Source organism: Lipophrys pholis (assembly GCF_963383615.2).
Source record: "Lipophrys pholis genome assembly, chromosome: 16".
Classification (NCBI taxonomy): domain Eukaryota; kingdom Metazoa; phylum Chordata; class Actinopteri; order Blenniiformes; family Blenniidae; genus Lipophrys; species Lipophrys pholis.
The window spans coordinates 12,751,602-12,769,400 of NC_137634.1; the positions used below are offsets into that span (position 1 = coordinate 12,751,602).

Below are 17,799 nucleotides of genomic sequence, written 5' to 3' on the forward strand. Positions count from 1 at the left end.
TGCTTACGAGAGGTCTATACCAGTTGAGCAGAGGAGGGAAGCATGTGCTGACATTTGACTTGCAATATGGTGCTGGTAATCCACGCTTATTTATTGTTTTCTGACGTCCCTACTATTATTGCTAAGGAATTACCTAGTATGGATTTGATTTCTGGATGTAATGTGAAAGTTGTTCTTTTCTTTTCTTTTTCTTTTTTTTTTGGGGGGGGGGGGGGGGGGGGGTGATCTGCCGTTACGACCCCTAACGGGAACAGCCGAAAGAAGAAGACGACGACTTTGGGGCACCTAGTCTGGCTGAAAGTGAAACTTGAAAGCGGTTTGGATTATTTAAGTATGGGTTCAAAGCGAGAGTATTTTTTATTTTTTTTAAACTTCATGCCAGGAGGTGCCACACGGCAAAATGTCAATGAGCTAATTAGCCTCAGTCAAGTCGGGATACAGATACCATCCCTCTTCAAAGGGCCATTGGGTTCTGAAGACCCACACTATTTGACTTTTTAGGTCATCCTATCAGTTAGGTTTGAAGGGATATCACAGGAACTGCCATCCTGGATTTTAGATCACCTTCTTGAGTACCTTTACTGTCCTTACTCAAGAAATGTGCCATTGGCGGATGACACATGCTTTATTTGGTCCTCCCCTCTGTGTAACCGCCACCGTGGAGGGCGTGAGGTGTCTTATGATCAAGCGCTTTAATTAGCTTGTGCAAGTAACACTTCTTCAGCACCCCATTGCCACCGGTACCACTGCTCAGCTGCGGATGACTCACTGTGTCATTTTGAACGACCAGCCGATGCCATATCAGCTAACCTTTTCTCCATAATCACCACTTTGTAGCTGAATGTCATAAGCATAATTTGAACAATGGGGAGGCCACTTAGAGCAAAAGCTGACAACTGAAGATTCAATTTTGGAACAGATGCAACTTTCGCTTCTCAAAATACAGTGTTTCTGGAGCAATTAGGCCCCGGGTTGAGCCTTGAGATGAATGGTTTATGGATCAGTGTTGGATTTACTGAATTTAGCTCTGGATTTGTTGTGCCATCTGCCAGATCGATCATTCCTGGACATGGCAAATCCACATTTTGGCAGTAGGTTTTAGATAGGGCAAAACAGGCATGCACTGCAGCTTAGTCTTGTCAGTCAAAGACAAACATGTCATTAAGCATGCCCTTTCTTTTTCCCATTTCACGAATGTACCAATTATTTTCTCACATTAAACTAAAGAGAAACATTTGACTTTGTGTATATATATATATATATATATATATATATTCAGTTGTGAAGCTCTTTGCATGGATGCAGATCACTTCCTGCAGTGAAGAAGCAAATGGAAAAGAATATACCCAAATCGTTTTGTAATCTATTTAGACTGTAAAAGCAACCCACATTTCCAAGAGCTTTGCAAAGCATGTGCAGGTTTTCTCCCTTCTGAATACCAACCAGTGCTGCTTTGTATTGTGAATGCACCACATGCTTATGCTTGTTCAGCAGTTATTTTCTTTACCAGTGAAATCTCCCAATAAAACCCAGATGCAAAAAAAAAAAAAAGAAAAAACATGTTTACCTTCTAATTAATGTATTCCCCAGCCATATTTGAGTTTATTACTCTCAAAATTGCAAAAAAAAAGACATCAATTGTTGGTGAGATTGCAACCCGGGACCTGTGATTAAGGCAGGTCAAGATTTTCACTGCAGCTGAACTTTGATAAGCTGTGTTTTTTTGGGGTTTTTTTGTTTCCTTTGGTGTTGCTTTGCAGTGCTCCCTCCTCCTGCAGTCTGGGGAATTGCTGCCACCTTCAAGTGCAACAAATCCTCAGACGTAAGTGTGCTAAGCCCCGTGTGCTTTGCTTGCGGGTGGAAATGAAGACAGGCTACCCCTATGAAGACTGATGGCTCTTTCAAGAGTCAACTGTCCTATTTTAAGCAGGCGACACTCACCACAATGTGCCGTCTGTCTCTGCCTTTTTCCTCCCTCTGTTTCCTTTTGTTCTTCTTTTTTTTTTTCCCCTCCCTCTATCTCCATCTCTGGTGGGGTGAGGAGGGACCTTTGAGACTGGGGCAAAGCAAAAGTAGCAGGAAGTGAGCAGAGCCTCAAAGTCTGGGTGAAGATTATGTGTAGTCCCCCTCAAACATCTTCAAGGATGGAAATGTTATTGATGCATGTTAAGTCCTCTTGGGGTTTCACTCAAAAGACATTTGGGGCCTTTCATCCCTGACATGAAGGTGGAGGGAAACATTATTGAGGCTCCACAACATGACAGAGGTTTCTCCTTTCACTGTGGGGCTTGAAAGGGAAGAGTCTTCTTTCTCCACCCTTTGAGAGAGAAGTCTCATAATTGGCTGAAATGGCCACTCTTTTCTTCATGCCTACTTCTTGCGGTAATTGGTATTTATGAAGTATTTATGGTCCGTCTTTTCTGGGTAGAGCTCCACACAGAGCAGCGGAAATATATATGATATGTAGGATCCCTTGCCCAAAAGAAGAACGTCCACTTTTGTTTTGCATATTTGACATATTCATGTGTTCGAGGAGAGTTGCACTCCTATTATCGCCTGAGGTGGACCATGGGACTGTCGTTGCTTCATGATTTCTAGTCTCACTGTGATGGTGATGCAGGTGATGTAAAAAGTATTTTTGCTGACAAAACACAAAAAAACATCAATAAAAAAGAATGAGTCCAATCAGGAGTCAAATGCACAAAGCATGGGAGCTGTGTATACGTTTAGGTGTATACTGTATGCGTAGTTCTGAAAACAACAATATTTTTTTAAGCTGGAACTCCAGCCAGTCTCTCCTTTTGTTCCACATGCCCCTCATGGATTGTGCTGTCTGACTACCCAGTACCATCAGCAGGATGACATTTTCTTAGGTTGGACAGAGACGTTTTAACCTTTTCCATAAAATTCAAATCCACGTTGTTGGTTTTCTCTCTCTCGCGCTCTCTCTCTCTCTCTCTCTCTCTCTCTCTCTCTCCGTATCGAGTACTCTGGCCTCCGAGCTCCAGCAGATTATTGGGCTGGATTTCACCCCGAACCACTCAAAGCCGCTGACAGATTTTGCAATGTTAAAAGATTTTGACAAACTTATTAAATGCTACATTGTGTGATGTGGAACTCATCAACTTAGGTAGGACATCAAGTTCTAATGTGAATTTGCAAAATTGTCTGGTTGCCATGGATGGTTTTAGGCAGAAATCTGGTTGGGGTGGGTTATTTAAAAAAATTCTAAAATAAATAAAAGGTAGAGACAGACCATAAATGGTGTATTTTAGACTACTAAATACTACATTGTGACGTGTATATTTAGCTTCTTCACAGTAATATATTTCCTTTTCTCCTTGACATTTTTGTTGATGCATCTAATGTACTTTCTTGCGTCGTTTAAACACTTGTCTTTTTTCTTTTAAGGTAAAAGCTTCTTTTCACTTGTGATGGTTTTCACTTGCACCTGTAACCGTACCTGCACCTGACTCACCTCACTCCAAACTCCACTCCGTGTATTTGTTTGTGCCCCCTGACACATTGCTTCTATCTGCATCCCTAAATTGAGCACCTGTAGACTCTGAACTTTGAAATAGTTTCTATTATACTCTTATTACTTTTAATTGAATATCATATGCTTATTTGTTATCTGCAGGCATGAATGATGTGCAGTTATCCAAACATGTGTCAACATTTCAGAAATGAAAAATTCAATAGATCATAGGTCCGTAGAATTACTACCACCTGTGTGGATTCTGCAGATTTAATTCTTGTGCATTTTGGAAAGAAAATTTTGTTCAAATTCCTCCCCTCTGCCCCGGCATTTGAAGGCATCGGGATGAGTCAGAGAATTATGAACCAATCAGTTGCCCCCTTTCAAAAGGTCTATACCACACGGTATCAACTGACCAATCGCTCGTTACTGGGCGTAATACAAACAGGAAGTCATTACGAGTTGTGAACTTGAGTCAATAATTCACTCTATTTTGGCGAAAAAAATTTGATGTTAAGCAAAATTAGACGGTGACAAGCCATTATTCCCACAATGTAGACTGCTTTGAGCAACCTATCCACTATTTTTTCGGTCGTCTTTTTTCAAAATCAAAATGATGGCTGGATGGCTCGCTGCCTAAAACCATGTTGCCGTGCCACTGTGGCGTTGGTCATAGCGTCATTTAGGGAAGTCAGAGCAGTTACAGTGTCAGACGTGAGGATACAGCCATATTGAAATGTCTAAGACAGCCAGATGATTTTCTCAAACTGCCTTTGGTCATAAGGCCGTGAACTCCCTTCACTCTGCATCATAAGACCACCATTTCTTGCCCAAGACCGGCATGTTTGTCACGTGCACTCGTCATTTGTCAGCCCAGAATCCAACTTTGTATCGCTGCATGTAAATTTGCCTTTTTTTCCTTGAACAACAGGCTCTGGAGATTGCGCCAATGAAATATCCATGAGGTCATTAAACTAGTTTCATGAGATAGTGCTCTGTGTTTTCAATAAGCAGGACAGTATGTCAGCGATGTCAAAGCTTTTTGCCATGCGAAATGAAATCAGCCCATCTTTGTCAGAGAGTTGTGGGAACAAACTCGTGTGTACTTTGTGAACTGTGTGTTTCCTTTTGTTCTGGCACTGATACAATTCTGGCTTATCTCCTTGCTTTTCTTTCTTTTTTTTTTTTTATTATTCTGTTTATCCTACTGTACAGCTATATCCACATTCTGAGTGACTGAGCTAATTGTTCCTGCTCATGCATTTTCCACAGATTCAATTATACGCCACTCTGAGCATCCTGAAAAAAAAAAATGAGGGTGGGAAAAGAGGGGATGTTAGCTGAAAGTGTGGGAGAATGAAAAATGAAAAAGGTAAAAAGTGAAAGGGAGCTCGAGAAGGTCAGCGATAAGAGAGGGGAAAGTTGAGAGATGAAGGCGGAGGATGAGAGCCAAGTAGAAGCAGGAAGGATAAATTAGAGAGGGGAGTAAGAGCAGTCCCTTGAGTCATATATTTATGTAAGGGGAAAGTCGGCTCGCTGGAGTGTACACTGTAATGGCACCCCCTCTGTATAATGATTGGCGCTGACCTCCCAAATAAGAGGATTAGCTTGTGCCTGAGCTGGCCAGAAATAATGGACCTCACCTTAGCTTCGCTGCAGCTTGACACAGCAGAAAATAGGTTGGGGGAATAAGAATACCACAGCAGCAGGAGACTTGCCTCAACCTCATTCATCTGCATCACCATTGTGTCAAATTGGACATGCATTCCTGCATATCTGCCGGGTTCACAAACAGATGGCAGGAGCGTGGCGGTGCTGGACCCATGTGTCATTAAAAAAATAAATAAAAAATGTAGCAGACATCATGGAAATAGGATGGTGCAGACTGTAATACTGTATGTTTCAGTAATTTATTTATCTTCCCCTTTAACGAGCAGCACAATGAGTTACTGTTTCTGTTATTTACATTCCAGGTTGTCTACAGGAAATGAGCTCTTGTTATTGTAGCTTTCGGTCACGCAGTGACAGGGCAAGTCTTCGGCTCGCAAGAATATTGTGGCTCTGCAGTGAATGTTGTGGCTAATGTCTGACTGCAGGGCATGCTCTCCTTTTGTGTGCTCTGAACCAGCAGGATTAAAGCATCCATCTTGCTCTCCCGCTTCTCCTAATGGTATTAGGAAAAGGGTGGATAGGTTTCAGTATTCCGTTAAGGAATATCTGATATGGGGACCGGCTGATTCAATTAAGTAAAAAGCAAGGTAGGAGGGAATGAGTACTGGTGTAATAGCCTTTGAGCTGCAGACCTCAAAGTGGGCCATTTTAATCTGGAGAACTCCTGCACCACCACCCCCTACTTTTCCAAAATACATATATTATATACTCATTACCAAAGGACTGTGAGGGGCTGCGTTTGCATGCAGTTTCTGCATCGATGGAGACTTTTTTTTATTTTTTATTATTCAGTGATGTGAATGCAAACATATTTCAAATCTGACACATGACATCCAGTGATTCATGACTGTTTGCTACGACAGGCTCCAGCCTTTGTGTCCCGAAACAGAATAAGCAGATCAAATGAATCTGACTGAAGCATGGACTTTGAAAGCATTTACCAAAGTTCAACACAGGAAGTTTTTTTTGTTTGTTAGTTTTTTTCTGACTCTGAACAGGAAGCTGCCATTTTGTTTTCTGTGACTCTAACAAGCTGATTCTCAAAAGGTAGTAGACGGTAACCACTTTATAATTCAATTTAAAACATCACTTAGCTTGTGGTGGACATTCTCCAAAGAGTACCCTACTCCCATCTCATTGTACGCTATAATCGATTCCAGCTCCTCATGACTCATAGTTGGATAAAGCTTGTTTAGAAGATGGACTAATAGATGTAAATTAAACAGAGTCGTTTTTGGCCAAGAGGAAGGCGTCACTCTTAATGATATAGTGATGGGTTTCATTCATGACCAAGTCCTCCTCTCCATGAAAGGAAGCCTGTTGAATTGGTTTTGCGAACCTGATAAAGGCTTACAGATAAATGCAACAGCCTCCAGAAGGTGTGATCTGTGACCTTCTGACGGTTCAAAACAATATTCTGAAACTTAACGGGTTGAACAGCCGTGCACACTAAACCTGAGTGACTTTTCTAAGACTTACAAGTAAAGCCAGTTGACAAGACCACATGATGGACACAGAATCCACAGTCGGCTTGGATCGGCTGAGTTGTCATCCGGGTTGTGCTGAATGCGCTTGTCAAATGCGTTTGTTGTCAATGTTAATGTAAAATTCATCCTGAAAGTTAACTCTGGACTACCTATTTATGAAAGCCCTCCCTCTAAAATGTCTGAAACAATATTGTGCCTTATGGTGGCACATGTGAAATACGCAACGCTGTGAAGATACTCGTCAGGGCGTTTCTCACATTCACAGTTTGCTGGCTGTGAACAAGCTACATGTGAAAGTGGAAAAACAGCCGTGGCAGTTTGTTATACTGTATGTCGGGTGTGACCAACTTTTAGAGCAAAAGAAAAAAAAGATTTCTGATTTCAGTCTTCTGTTGTGTGAAAAAACTTTGTCACACTTTGTCTAAATGCATAAATGTGAGCAGTTTAATGCCAGATGCGACCCCCCCCCCCACCCCCACCCATCAACCCACATGTATGTGAGATCACTATGTGATGAAACGTCTGACCTTTTCCTCCCTTGTTTATAATAACCACTTTTCTCGCCCACTTAAGGTTCCATTTTTACAGGCATGAAAAGTTGCCTCTGTGCTGTGGGCTAAAACTGAGGACTCCCTATATTGAATGGAAAAGTATTTCTGACCAGAAGAGAGAGTTTACCTGACGTCTTCACCTCTTTTACAGTCGAATGCCTCCAAATAGATTTCTAATGCATTACGCTTAAGACTTTCAATGTGGGTTGGGAGCAGAAAAACCCAAATCAGTTTCTTGACTTCTTCCCCTTCATACAGCTCAGTGGTCTGGTTATCACACTGCCGTTTGGTGTCTTCACACCACCAAGTCCCAGTGCTGTCTGGAGCCATTGGGTTTCCATTACCACAAATCCATTCCACTCATTTAAAATTAATGGCCGTGGACCTTCTTTGACCCCAGAGATAAGCGACAGCAAGTCTTTTTCTTTGGAACACCTTAAGGATTAGATTTCCCTCCCCCCTTATCAATCCATCAGGAGACCTTGTTTGGCCATGGTATTATTTGAGTGGTCACTGGGAAAGTGTTTTTTTTTTCTTTGTTTTTTTTCTTTTTCTCGAGACCAGATTGTTCTATTTATTTGTTTGCGTCAGAATTTTCATTACAAGCGTTTGTTAATGATTTTGATATTGTAATGGCTAAGCTACATTGTATAGAATTACATTTTAGGTCATGAAAGCATTTTATTCCAACAACCGTTTATAACTTTTAATCATTTTCTATACATTTTCCATATCAGATATATTCAGTCAACACACGCAACAAACAGGCAACACTTTGGAGAGCTGGTCTACACACTAGGTCGATTCGGGCGTCACTCGCGCTCTGGTGTACCCAGAGGAAACACAGACATGCACAGGGAGCACATGCAAACCCCACAGGGAAAAGCGACAAAGCCCCAGAGTTTCACTACACCAACATGCGGCCATCGTCATGTTCAGGAATAACGTACAAACTCCTCGACAAACCAGTGTTGACATGGTATGTACAGGTATGTTATGTTTCAGTCTATTTCTGCTGATGCTAAAGACCACCGCCAAGGTTAATGCTACTCGCTATTTCTGCTTGCAGTGTGTGTGTGTGTGTGTGTGTGTGTGTGTGTGTGTGTGTGTGTGTGTGTGTGTGTGTGTGTGTGTGTGTGTGTGTGTGTGTGTGTGTGTGTGTGTGTGTGTGTGTGTGTGTGTGTGTGTGTGTGTGTGTGTGTGTGTGTGTGTGTGTGTTATATTAGCCTTCCCTCTCAATACACACAACACACATACACGTATTCATCACAATAGCGTTAAACACAGAACAGCATCACCTAATCTGGCTCAAGGTCTTTTCCTTTGCAATATAAAGGTCAGCATATATGAGAGGCACAATGGAAAGCCACATTTATTTATTTCCCCCCAGTGTTGTTGTAATGAGGATAACAAAATTCTCTGTGTGAATAACCTGTGCCATATTATTTTCCTTTCTATGGCAGCTGGATGGAAATATTGACAATAGTGGCTCTAATGAAATGAAGCTTATCCACATCCGAGAGCTGCTTTCGTCCTACATTTTCACTGCTAAGTGTACACAATCAGCCAGATGGTACTGTACGCACACACTCCAGAATGTAGAAATTCACTCGTAAAAAGGGGCCCTCGATGCATAATTTTACACTCGTGAAGGCTGAGCTGTATTACGTTTACTTATTTCTTTTTTTTTTTTTGGGGGCTGCTCTTATCCACCGTGAAAAAGCAGGGGTATCTTTTCAAAGTCATAAGATGCCCGAGTCAAGTCTGTTCATCCCACCGCCCCCATCGACTCCCCTCCCCTCCTCCACGACTTGGTGAATGGTGAAGTAGGGGTGAGAATGGAGGATGTTGGGGGGGGGGGGGCATTACCCCGGGCCTCGTCTTTCTCTCTGCCCCGAGGACACAACCAATGGTGGTTGAGGGAAGGAGGGGAAGTTTCCTCAGCCTTATCAGCAGGACAGCACCTCGCGCTCTAATCATCGGGTCCCAGAGACTGCCGAGGGTAAAGGAAAGAGCGGATGGTTGAGCAACATCCAAGGAGAGGGAGGGGAAAAGAGTGGATGGAAGTAGAGAAATGCTATGTGTATACGTCTTAGGTTACATCAAATGACAGCTACTTTCCAGGCCGATGCATAACTTGAGTAGAAATCCTTTTGGTGGGAAGAGACGAGTGCAGATTTTTGTCCCACCGCACTTCGTCGGTGATGAAATATAGAGACCTCGGTGTTGCATCACAAGTCTCTCGACAAAAACAGCAGGTGCCATCTTGAAAGGAGCCTTAAGAGAAGGTTAAAAAAAAAAAAAAAAATCTCTTCTAAAGGTAGTGACTGTCAGAGTTAAGGTCAGCTAATTAATTAGACGATTACGAATGACTTCAAATTAATGCCACAGCGACTTGGTAACCTGACATAAAGCTGACTCTATTAACCCCCGTCTTAATTTAGCATTTCTTAACAGAAACTCATTGGGTAAATGACAGGTTCTGTTTTTATAGTGTTAACTGAAAATAGCTTCAGACATGATTGATAGACATATTTTTTTTTTTTTTTTTTTTATAAAAACAAATTCCCAAGCAGAAATGTTTCAGATTCAATTGAAAATGGCTGCTGACGTCAACAATCTGTAGTCCTCCTTAATGGAGAACCCACGATGTCCACTCTCACAGCTGGAATATCAACTGACAAGACAAAGTAACACATATTTGACATGGATTTGTCACTCGCACCACTGTGTCTGCTTACTTTAACTGCGTTCGTGCTCAGAGTCGGCCGTTGCCATGACGTGTCTTGCCCTGTCACAGGGGTTACCAGCATAAGGTCATGCGAGTGGACCTGTGGTAGTAGATTCTGATTTTTTTTTACAGTGATTATAGATCTGGTTTGAGAGAGAGTCATGCGGTGAGTATCGCATTGTGTGTGCTGCAGCTAAATGTGTAATGGAGTTAATTAATCTGCACTTGTGGTGTAAATTGGAAACCAACCAATCACTTGCAAGGCTTTCTGTGGTCTTACTTGAGTCTCCAGATTGTTTGGACTGTACGACCCTATTAACTTGAATTAATTGCTTTGTTTTTGTACCAACACATCCTCCAAGACTAAACATGTAGTTTGTCGCTGCCCTGCTGATCAACCCCTCTTTAATATTATGAACCCCATCTCGAGACCGAGGACGTTTCTCTGAAGTCTATGAACATCTACTAATCGGAATGATCCCCCTTTCTTTTAGTGCATAGAAATACAAGTGCAAGAGATTATACTCAACACATTGACACAAAAGATTATCACTTTTCAATTTACATAGAAAAAAGTAATATATCAGTATTGGGCTATTTGTAGTGATGTTTCCTGGTGCAAAATCCAGTGAAAAGTTGAGAATACTATGGGTAGTTCAATTTTTGCTGCTACTAGAAATGCTTAAATTTAACATGTTTTTTTTTTTCTTTGTTTGTTTTTTTTTAACAATTTGCAAGGTCATACTGGGAGCTGAGTTGGCCCCTCTGGCGGTTTGTTTTGGCCTGCAGGCCATATGTTTGACACATCTGGTTGAAATTCTGTATGGTCACCCAGCACATTTTTGCTTTAAGTAGTGAGCATGACTTCAAACGTTGTTCTCTCGAAGCAAACCAAAAGTTATTCTGAGCCTGATCGTGTAGTTCTGGTGTATAAAGTAAAACTACAGTTGGGTTGTCCTTGTTCCTCCTGTTGCTGCGGCGTTCCACTGATAGGGTTGTGATAGAAGGTAGCTCACATTAATAAACCCTGTGTTGCTTTCTGAGTGGATGGAATCATTGCATCGTGGCAATTCTGTCCGATAATGTGTCGTAAATAGCAGTGACAATAGGGATTACAAAGTTATGTGGAGATCAGACGATGTGCCACGATGTTGATTTTGAATAGTATAAGAGTTTTAAATCGCAGTCATTCAACTGTTGTGAAGGATACACGTCAGAAGGTAAATATCCAGTTTATATTAAATCAACCCGATTCCCTGCTGACAGCCTCCTTTGTCAACTATGTGGATGTGGCAGTAAATAAAAGATTCATATTTTAGCAACAATCTTTGAAACAAGCAGAGTTCAGGTATGGGCTTTCCCCCCCCCGACCCCCTCTCCCCTCCCTGATCGAGCACATAGTGTTCCATTCTCCACACTTGATTTTGTGCCGTGACCGGTTTTAAAGCAAGACAATAGGATTGGTGGTATTGATAATTAGTTTTTAATGTGCCACACTCATCATGTCCAATTTCATGCCCCTTAGGCAGCTGATCACAGATTTAATCAACACATTATTGCTTGCTATACTTAAACCGACTGCAGGGAGGCTTTGTGTGTGTGTGCGTGTGTGTGTGTGTGTGTGTGTGTGTGTGTGTGTGTGTGTGTGTGTGTGTGTGTGTGTGTGTGTGTGTGTGTGTGTGTGTGTGTGTGTGTGTGCGTGTGCGTGTGCGTGTGTGTGTGAAGGGGACAGCGTTGGTGTGTGTGTTTGCGTGACCGGGTAGCGAGCGAGAGAGGTTGTCAGCATGTGCATCCATCCCGACAACGTCCCTCTTTGATAGACATCGAATGTGTGTTCCAGGCCATTAACCGAGAGCCGCGTTTGAAGATGACGTGCTTGGAAGCGTGTGGTCGTGTTGTGTCGAAGGAAGCCATTGTTATTGTGCTTCCAGTGAAGAGCAGAGTGTCCGGGCCTCCCTCACCTGATGAATACAGATGAAATACAACAAAGTACTATACTCCAAGACTGGAGTATAGTAAGATTTGCCAGAAACATAATATATGCCAATAATGTAATTTTAGCTTCTTTTTTTTTTTTTCTTTTTTTTTTAAATCTTAAAAAGCCAATAACATAATAACTTGCCAATAGTAGAATAACATATTTGATCAGTCATCGTAGTTTCATGTTGCCAATAATGGAATAAGTTATTACATCATTGAAATACCCCAAAAATGACTGGTGCGCCCTGAAAAAACCCACACGGATACGAAACCCATGACCATCTCTCTGTGAGGCAAGAGCGCAAAACCACTGTCCCACCGAGCAGCCCATTTATGGACGTTTACATGCAAGGATACATGCAATGCAACACTCTCTCGATTACCATTGAAATAAAATATACTTTTTTATTGCATTACCAGCATGGTTACATTCAGAATGGCTCAAATTATTCTTGTTTGTTAAAATAAGAACTCTGTTTCCTGTGCTGTGTGTGGTTTTTTTTTTTTTTTTTTTATAGTAAAGTTCACAAAGGTCTTCTTTAAAGTTTATTTGTAGGTTATCACTTCTAATACCCAAATTTCTCATTTTGGCATTCTCAACTTTTTTTTTTTTCTTTTGCAGAACTTGCTTATTTCATGCTAAATGTACCCAAATTGATGATGTATTTTAAATGCCTATTTTTTTTTTTTTTTTTTTGTTGCCTAAAGATATTCCGGATACTATACTTGTATTTGAGTAAAGTAGTTGAGCTGGAATTTCTACTTCTTTGAAAAACTTACTTGTACATGTTGATGTCAAGAGAGTGTGGACTCTCAGCACCTCTGGATATTTAAGGTCATGGTTCAATGATTCTTGTGACACTCGTTTCTGGCAGCATGTAGTCAAAACATATTTTGCCCGAACAATTTTGGTCTGGGGTATTTGACCTTTCTGGTCAAAGTTGGCCGCGGGAATTCAGACGTTCGTTTTGTTTTTTGCGCACAAAGTTGCCAGCGGGTGGTGCAGAGCACAAACAGGTCAGTTCAGTGAACGACTTCCTGTGAAAGGTCTCGTTGTTAATCGGGCATTTTACCTTTTATCTGACTTGACCACTGCCCACTACAGGTACACTATGAAAAGTCGTCCGACTTCCTGGGGACAATAGACGAAGAAAATCAACTGGAGCCAGAAAGAGTAGTGACAGTGTTTGTCTTGAACCACTTAGCTCTCTGGCTGTGAGTCAAACGTAGAGAGAGAGAGAGAGATGTTGTGAGGTGGTGGAGGCCGTCATTAAATGCAGCTCAGGCCCTGGTGAAACTCTGGTTAATGTCCCTATCATCTCTGGAGTGGTCCAGCGTCTCGCTCTCTGTCCGAATGACTCATGTTTAATGCATCTGTGCAGTTCTTGTCATTTAACCTCACCTCTGGAGGTTGGGGTTCAGCGTGGGATAGTGCAAGGGTGGGAGGGGGGGTCTCCCACAAGACCCAGAAGGGGCAAAGCGGCCATGCAGTTATTCTTTGCCCGCTCTCCATTTGCTTAACATGGGGAGAGCTGCTCCATGTCTGGCCTATTGCTGAGTAATATCCCCATGGCTAACCCCCGCTTGCACCCCACACCCCATCACGCTGCATGAAGCTGAACTTGGAGGGTGGTCTGGGATGAATATGTGGCTCTGGGAAGCAGTTTGTAACTCCTCTCTACGTGTGTCTGCGGCTGAATGCTGAAGCAGGGGGGTGGCGGCGTGCTGAGAGAGTCAGTGACTCTGCAGTTTACTTTATTTTTTGTGTGTGTGTGTGTGAATTTGTCGCTTTTGTAAAAGCAGCACAGGTTAGATGGAGGATGGTCGAATTCAGGCTCACGGAAAACTGAACAAGTGTTGTTTTTTTATTCTTATTTTTAATTGTTTGCTTGATGGACTGAGTCTTACGTGTCCAGGGACTTCGGTGAAGCAAATGAGTTGGCAATTCCAAAATCTCTTTTTGTCCCAAACACGGCTGTGTAACAGGATAGAGCTGAGCTGAAAGTCTCCGCTTTGTTTGACTTGATCTTCATGCTGCATTTTCTCCAGATTTCCCCCCCTACTTACATGCAAAGACGGCCCTCCTCCTCCCCCTCCTCCTCCTCCTCCTCTCGTTTCTCCCTCACACGCGCACCCACTCAGGCTCTGCCTCGCGTCTCCTCGCTCCGGATAATGGTAATTAGAATATCACCATGATTGAAATTTGGCAAAAGTTGAAGAGGAAATAGGGTTTGCTAATCAAAAGCTGCCTCGTCGCTGGAATCCTGATGCTTACTTGGCTGAGAAATCTTCTTCAACGGCGGGGGCCTCGGTGGATGCCAGACTGTACACCGAGGGCCAACCGGGCTGCTTCCCTGCGAGTGCTGGATTTCATACAGATGTCCCGTTTGAGCTTGATTTAGCCGATGTAGCTGGGTTTGAATGCATTCATTTCAAAAGTGAGTGGTTTTTTTTTTGTTTGTTTTTTTTTTATGTTGAAGCTGACTGGGAGCAACAGTCAATGCATTGAAATTATGCATACAGTATGTTTGCTGTTGCTCTGTATACATTTACATATCCGGTTAAGGTTTTTTTTTTTTAGTCTGGAGATGAGTAGCTACCAGAGGGCATGGTGTCTGAATAGTTTCCATCAGTGATCATCCTTATGCTGTCTATCTATCAAGGAAGGTGAGGAGGAAAAAAAAAAAGAAGATTGAAACGCTAAATGTCAGAGACTTTCTGCCCCGCAGAGCAAAGAACGGATCAATATGACGATGTGATGTGATGAAAGTCCGCGTTAAAACGTTTAATGTTTGTTTTTTTTAGGCAGTAACATCGTGTCGAATTCTCACCACGATACAGTTGTTCAAGTCTGAGGTGGAAATGTTACAAATATTGTGTTTCAGTGGTAAAACAGCAATTCAAAGGTTTTTTTTTGTCTTTTTTTTCTATGTATATTTAAACTTAATAAGGGTGTTGTTGTTGTTTTTTTTTTGGTCTCTCCAATTATCCCACTATCTCACTGCCTTCATCGCAATCACATGCACACATTTCAAATGATGTAAATCAAGGGATTATGCCATTTAGTGACTTCTAGCTACTTCCGCAACAGTGAGAACAACCCAGGGTTTGATTCCAGATTAAAGATTAGAACATCTCCATGTCCGCCCTGTTCCTCGTTTCAGTTGGCGTTAGCATGTCGGAACCAGTCTGACTAATGTAAAAGCCAGATATTGTGTTTGTGCTCGGGATTATGAGCTCCGCTGTTGCTTGGCTGGATTTGGATACTTCCTGCAGTTTCTGCCGGTTGCTTAGTAACCTCCCACTCTTTCCCTTCGTGTAATTTCCCTCGTAAAACGCACTGTTATCCTCATCCGAGTCCAGTCATGTTTGGCTCATCCGAACAGGCGAAGGAGGAATTTCAGTGTTTTACTCACTTTGTCGTTTCTTTAGGCGACAGAAATAGACGAAGCGAGCCGATAATGGATCAACTTAAAAGTGTAGGTTCGCTTTTGAAACTTTCCCACAAGAACTTGAAACTCTACTTGGAGCAGCATGAGGAACTTTCCTTTGCCTCCTTACCCTTACTTCTCCTGTACTTGACCAGCATGACCTTCGGTGCACGGCCAAATGAGCTCAATCAACTTTAAATTGGGCTGTGAATGCTAACCTCCCTTTTTCTGTTTTTCTTCTCTTTTTTTTTGCTTTTCTCCTTCCCTCACTTCTACCCACCCACCTACCCTCCGACAAACACAGGAGCTGCACAGGAACCAGGTAAGCCCCTCCCCTTTTTTTCTTCTTCTTTCCTTCGCCTCGCCACATCCTGTCACCATACCCGTCTGCGAACGGCGCCGACTCTCTCATATTCAGATTTCGATCCTTTCCACTCCGCGGATCTCCGCAGCCCGTTTCTTTCAGATCTCATCCTGCTGACTAACGCAACTTTCACTGCTTACCAGTGATTCTCTGACAGCAGTAACTGTAATGGATTGACGTCTGCACTGTGTGTCTTCGTTCTTTCTCTGCACAGAAATCACTGTATCACCGTAAACGTTGCACGTTTGTCCTTCAGATGTTCCGTATCATTCTAAAAGGTCAAAAACTTCCGCACTGGCTCCGTTTTGCAGTTAACGGAGCACTTGGCGACCCAGCTTCCACAAGTTAAAGATCTCGCCACTGTTTCGTTGCCCCTTACAGGATGTCGAATGCTGTTTTCACACGTTCAGATCTGATCATATCTTACCAGTAAAAATATGTATTTATCAATGTATGGGATCATGGGTTTTGGTTTAAAATGATTACAGCATCTTTTTTTTTTCGTTTTTTTTTTTTCATTTTAATAAGCTCTCAATGTTTCCCAGTGGTTTTTATTCACACAAATGTGTGTATAACAACATTTGACCTTTCATGCATTTGTCACGGTATATGTAGATTGTATCACCAAAAAGTACAGCGGAAATGTTAAATGTCCCCATCACTTCATTAACCCCTTGAGGATCGTCCGCCACCGTCGGGGATGGTTTGTATTTTTTGGTAACGCGGTATACCCGATGCATAAAATACCTAGTTTCTCAAGAAAACAAATATTGTGTTAATCTTGTGCTAAAAAAAAAAAAAAGTACTCCGGAAGTAATAAGCGATGATGCCAGCAATCCAATACAACTCCAATGGGTTCTTGTGCCAATTCCATTCATAATAATCCACCAAATTAGAATATCACAAAATATTGTCAATATCTAATACTTAAGCATTCGCATTTGGGTATGTGTAATCACAGAAAGTCCACTCAAAAGTGGTGCTCCTTAAGAGGTTAAAACATTGACTATTCCATATATTGCAGATTTATTACACGAAACGTGAAATATTTTTAGTTTTAAATTGTATTTTTCCTTCATTTTACATCATGAATGATCTCATCATCATTAAGAATGATATTGTTATAATCTCAAGATAAAATACATTTAAGAACATGTTGTTTTTTTTTGCTGTTTTTTTCATTGTACGATCATTATATATTTTTTTTATTCTGCAGGCGTCAGCACTTTTACAGAGTCGCTGTACTCTTCCTGTCTAATCCCCCCAAAAAAATCCATAAATGCAATTCAGAATTCAGGCATGAGTTGTTTTCTGGGGAAACCTATTGTTAGAGATGATTTTTGATCTTTGCTTTGGAGCTTGCGGTCGATCCAACTGCTGGAAAACAAACAAAAAAAAGCACATCCACGTTTTCTTAATTCCGCTCTGTGCATGGTGCACATCATCCCAGTCAAATCAGGGATGTTATCATCGTTGCTGCTGGAGTTCCAACTTCAATAAGCTTGTGCAACTTTTTATTGGGATCACCTACGCGATTCGATGCAACCCAAAATATAACAAATCAAAGAACAAATTCAACATTCAGGGGATTATCGTCACCTGTCTGGCTGATCTATGGAGGTAAGTGGTAGCTGTACCTTTCAGCACGCCTGTTATTTCAGCGAAACTTCAGCAACACCTCATTATGTTAGATAATCTTCTCGGCTCTCGTCTCCACCCGCAGCAGAAGCGACGATTGTAAATCAGCTCAAATCTGCAGCAAATTACAGTCTTATACAATAAATATATTGTAGTGTGAACAGTTTCCCTCTTATGCGTTTAATCAAAAGTGGAATTTATTTGAATTTGAGAGCCTTTATGTTTCGAGTTGTGCATTTTCTCTGACTTTCTCGCCAGACAACAAAGTCGTTAACAAACTAATTAAAACAACTATATAATAAACAAAGGAAAATCCGCCTCACCTGATGGTCGGATTAAATTTTAACTTCAAAGCTTCGCGAGACCCCAAAATAAAACACGTTCTTCTAATTTATATCGGTGCCTGTGATAGCTCATTAAAAAGAAGAAGATCTACTGATTTTTTACCATTTATATAATGCTGAAATT

The 17,799-nt window shown here is 41.7% G+C and overlaps 1 protein-coding gene across 10 annotated transcripts in view; it reads left to right on the forward strand.

Annotated features, from left to right (window-relative positions):
- cadm1a (cell adhesion molecule 1a) overlaps positions 1 to 17,799 on the forward strand; it is a 427,187-nt gene that overhangs the window by 272,366 nt on the left and 137,022 nt on the right. For 6 of the 10 annotated variants that reach the window (XR_013936111.1, XR_013936112.1, XM_080483120.1 and 3 more), the window contains exon 2: positions 15,634 to 15,651. The exons of the other annotated variants lie outside the window; for them this stretch is intronic. Coding sequence is in view for 4 of the 6 variants with exons in the window: in XM_080483120.1 (XP_080339246.1) it covers positions 15,634 to 15,651 (18 nt within the window). In the remaining 2 variants the exon portion in view is untranslated. The remainder of the gene's footprint in view (positions 1 to 15,633; positions 15,652 to 17,799) is intronic. 10 annotated transcript variants of the gene reach the window in all.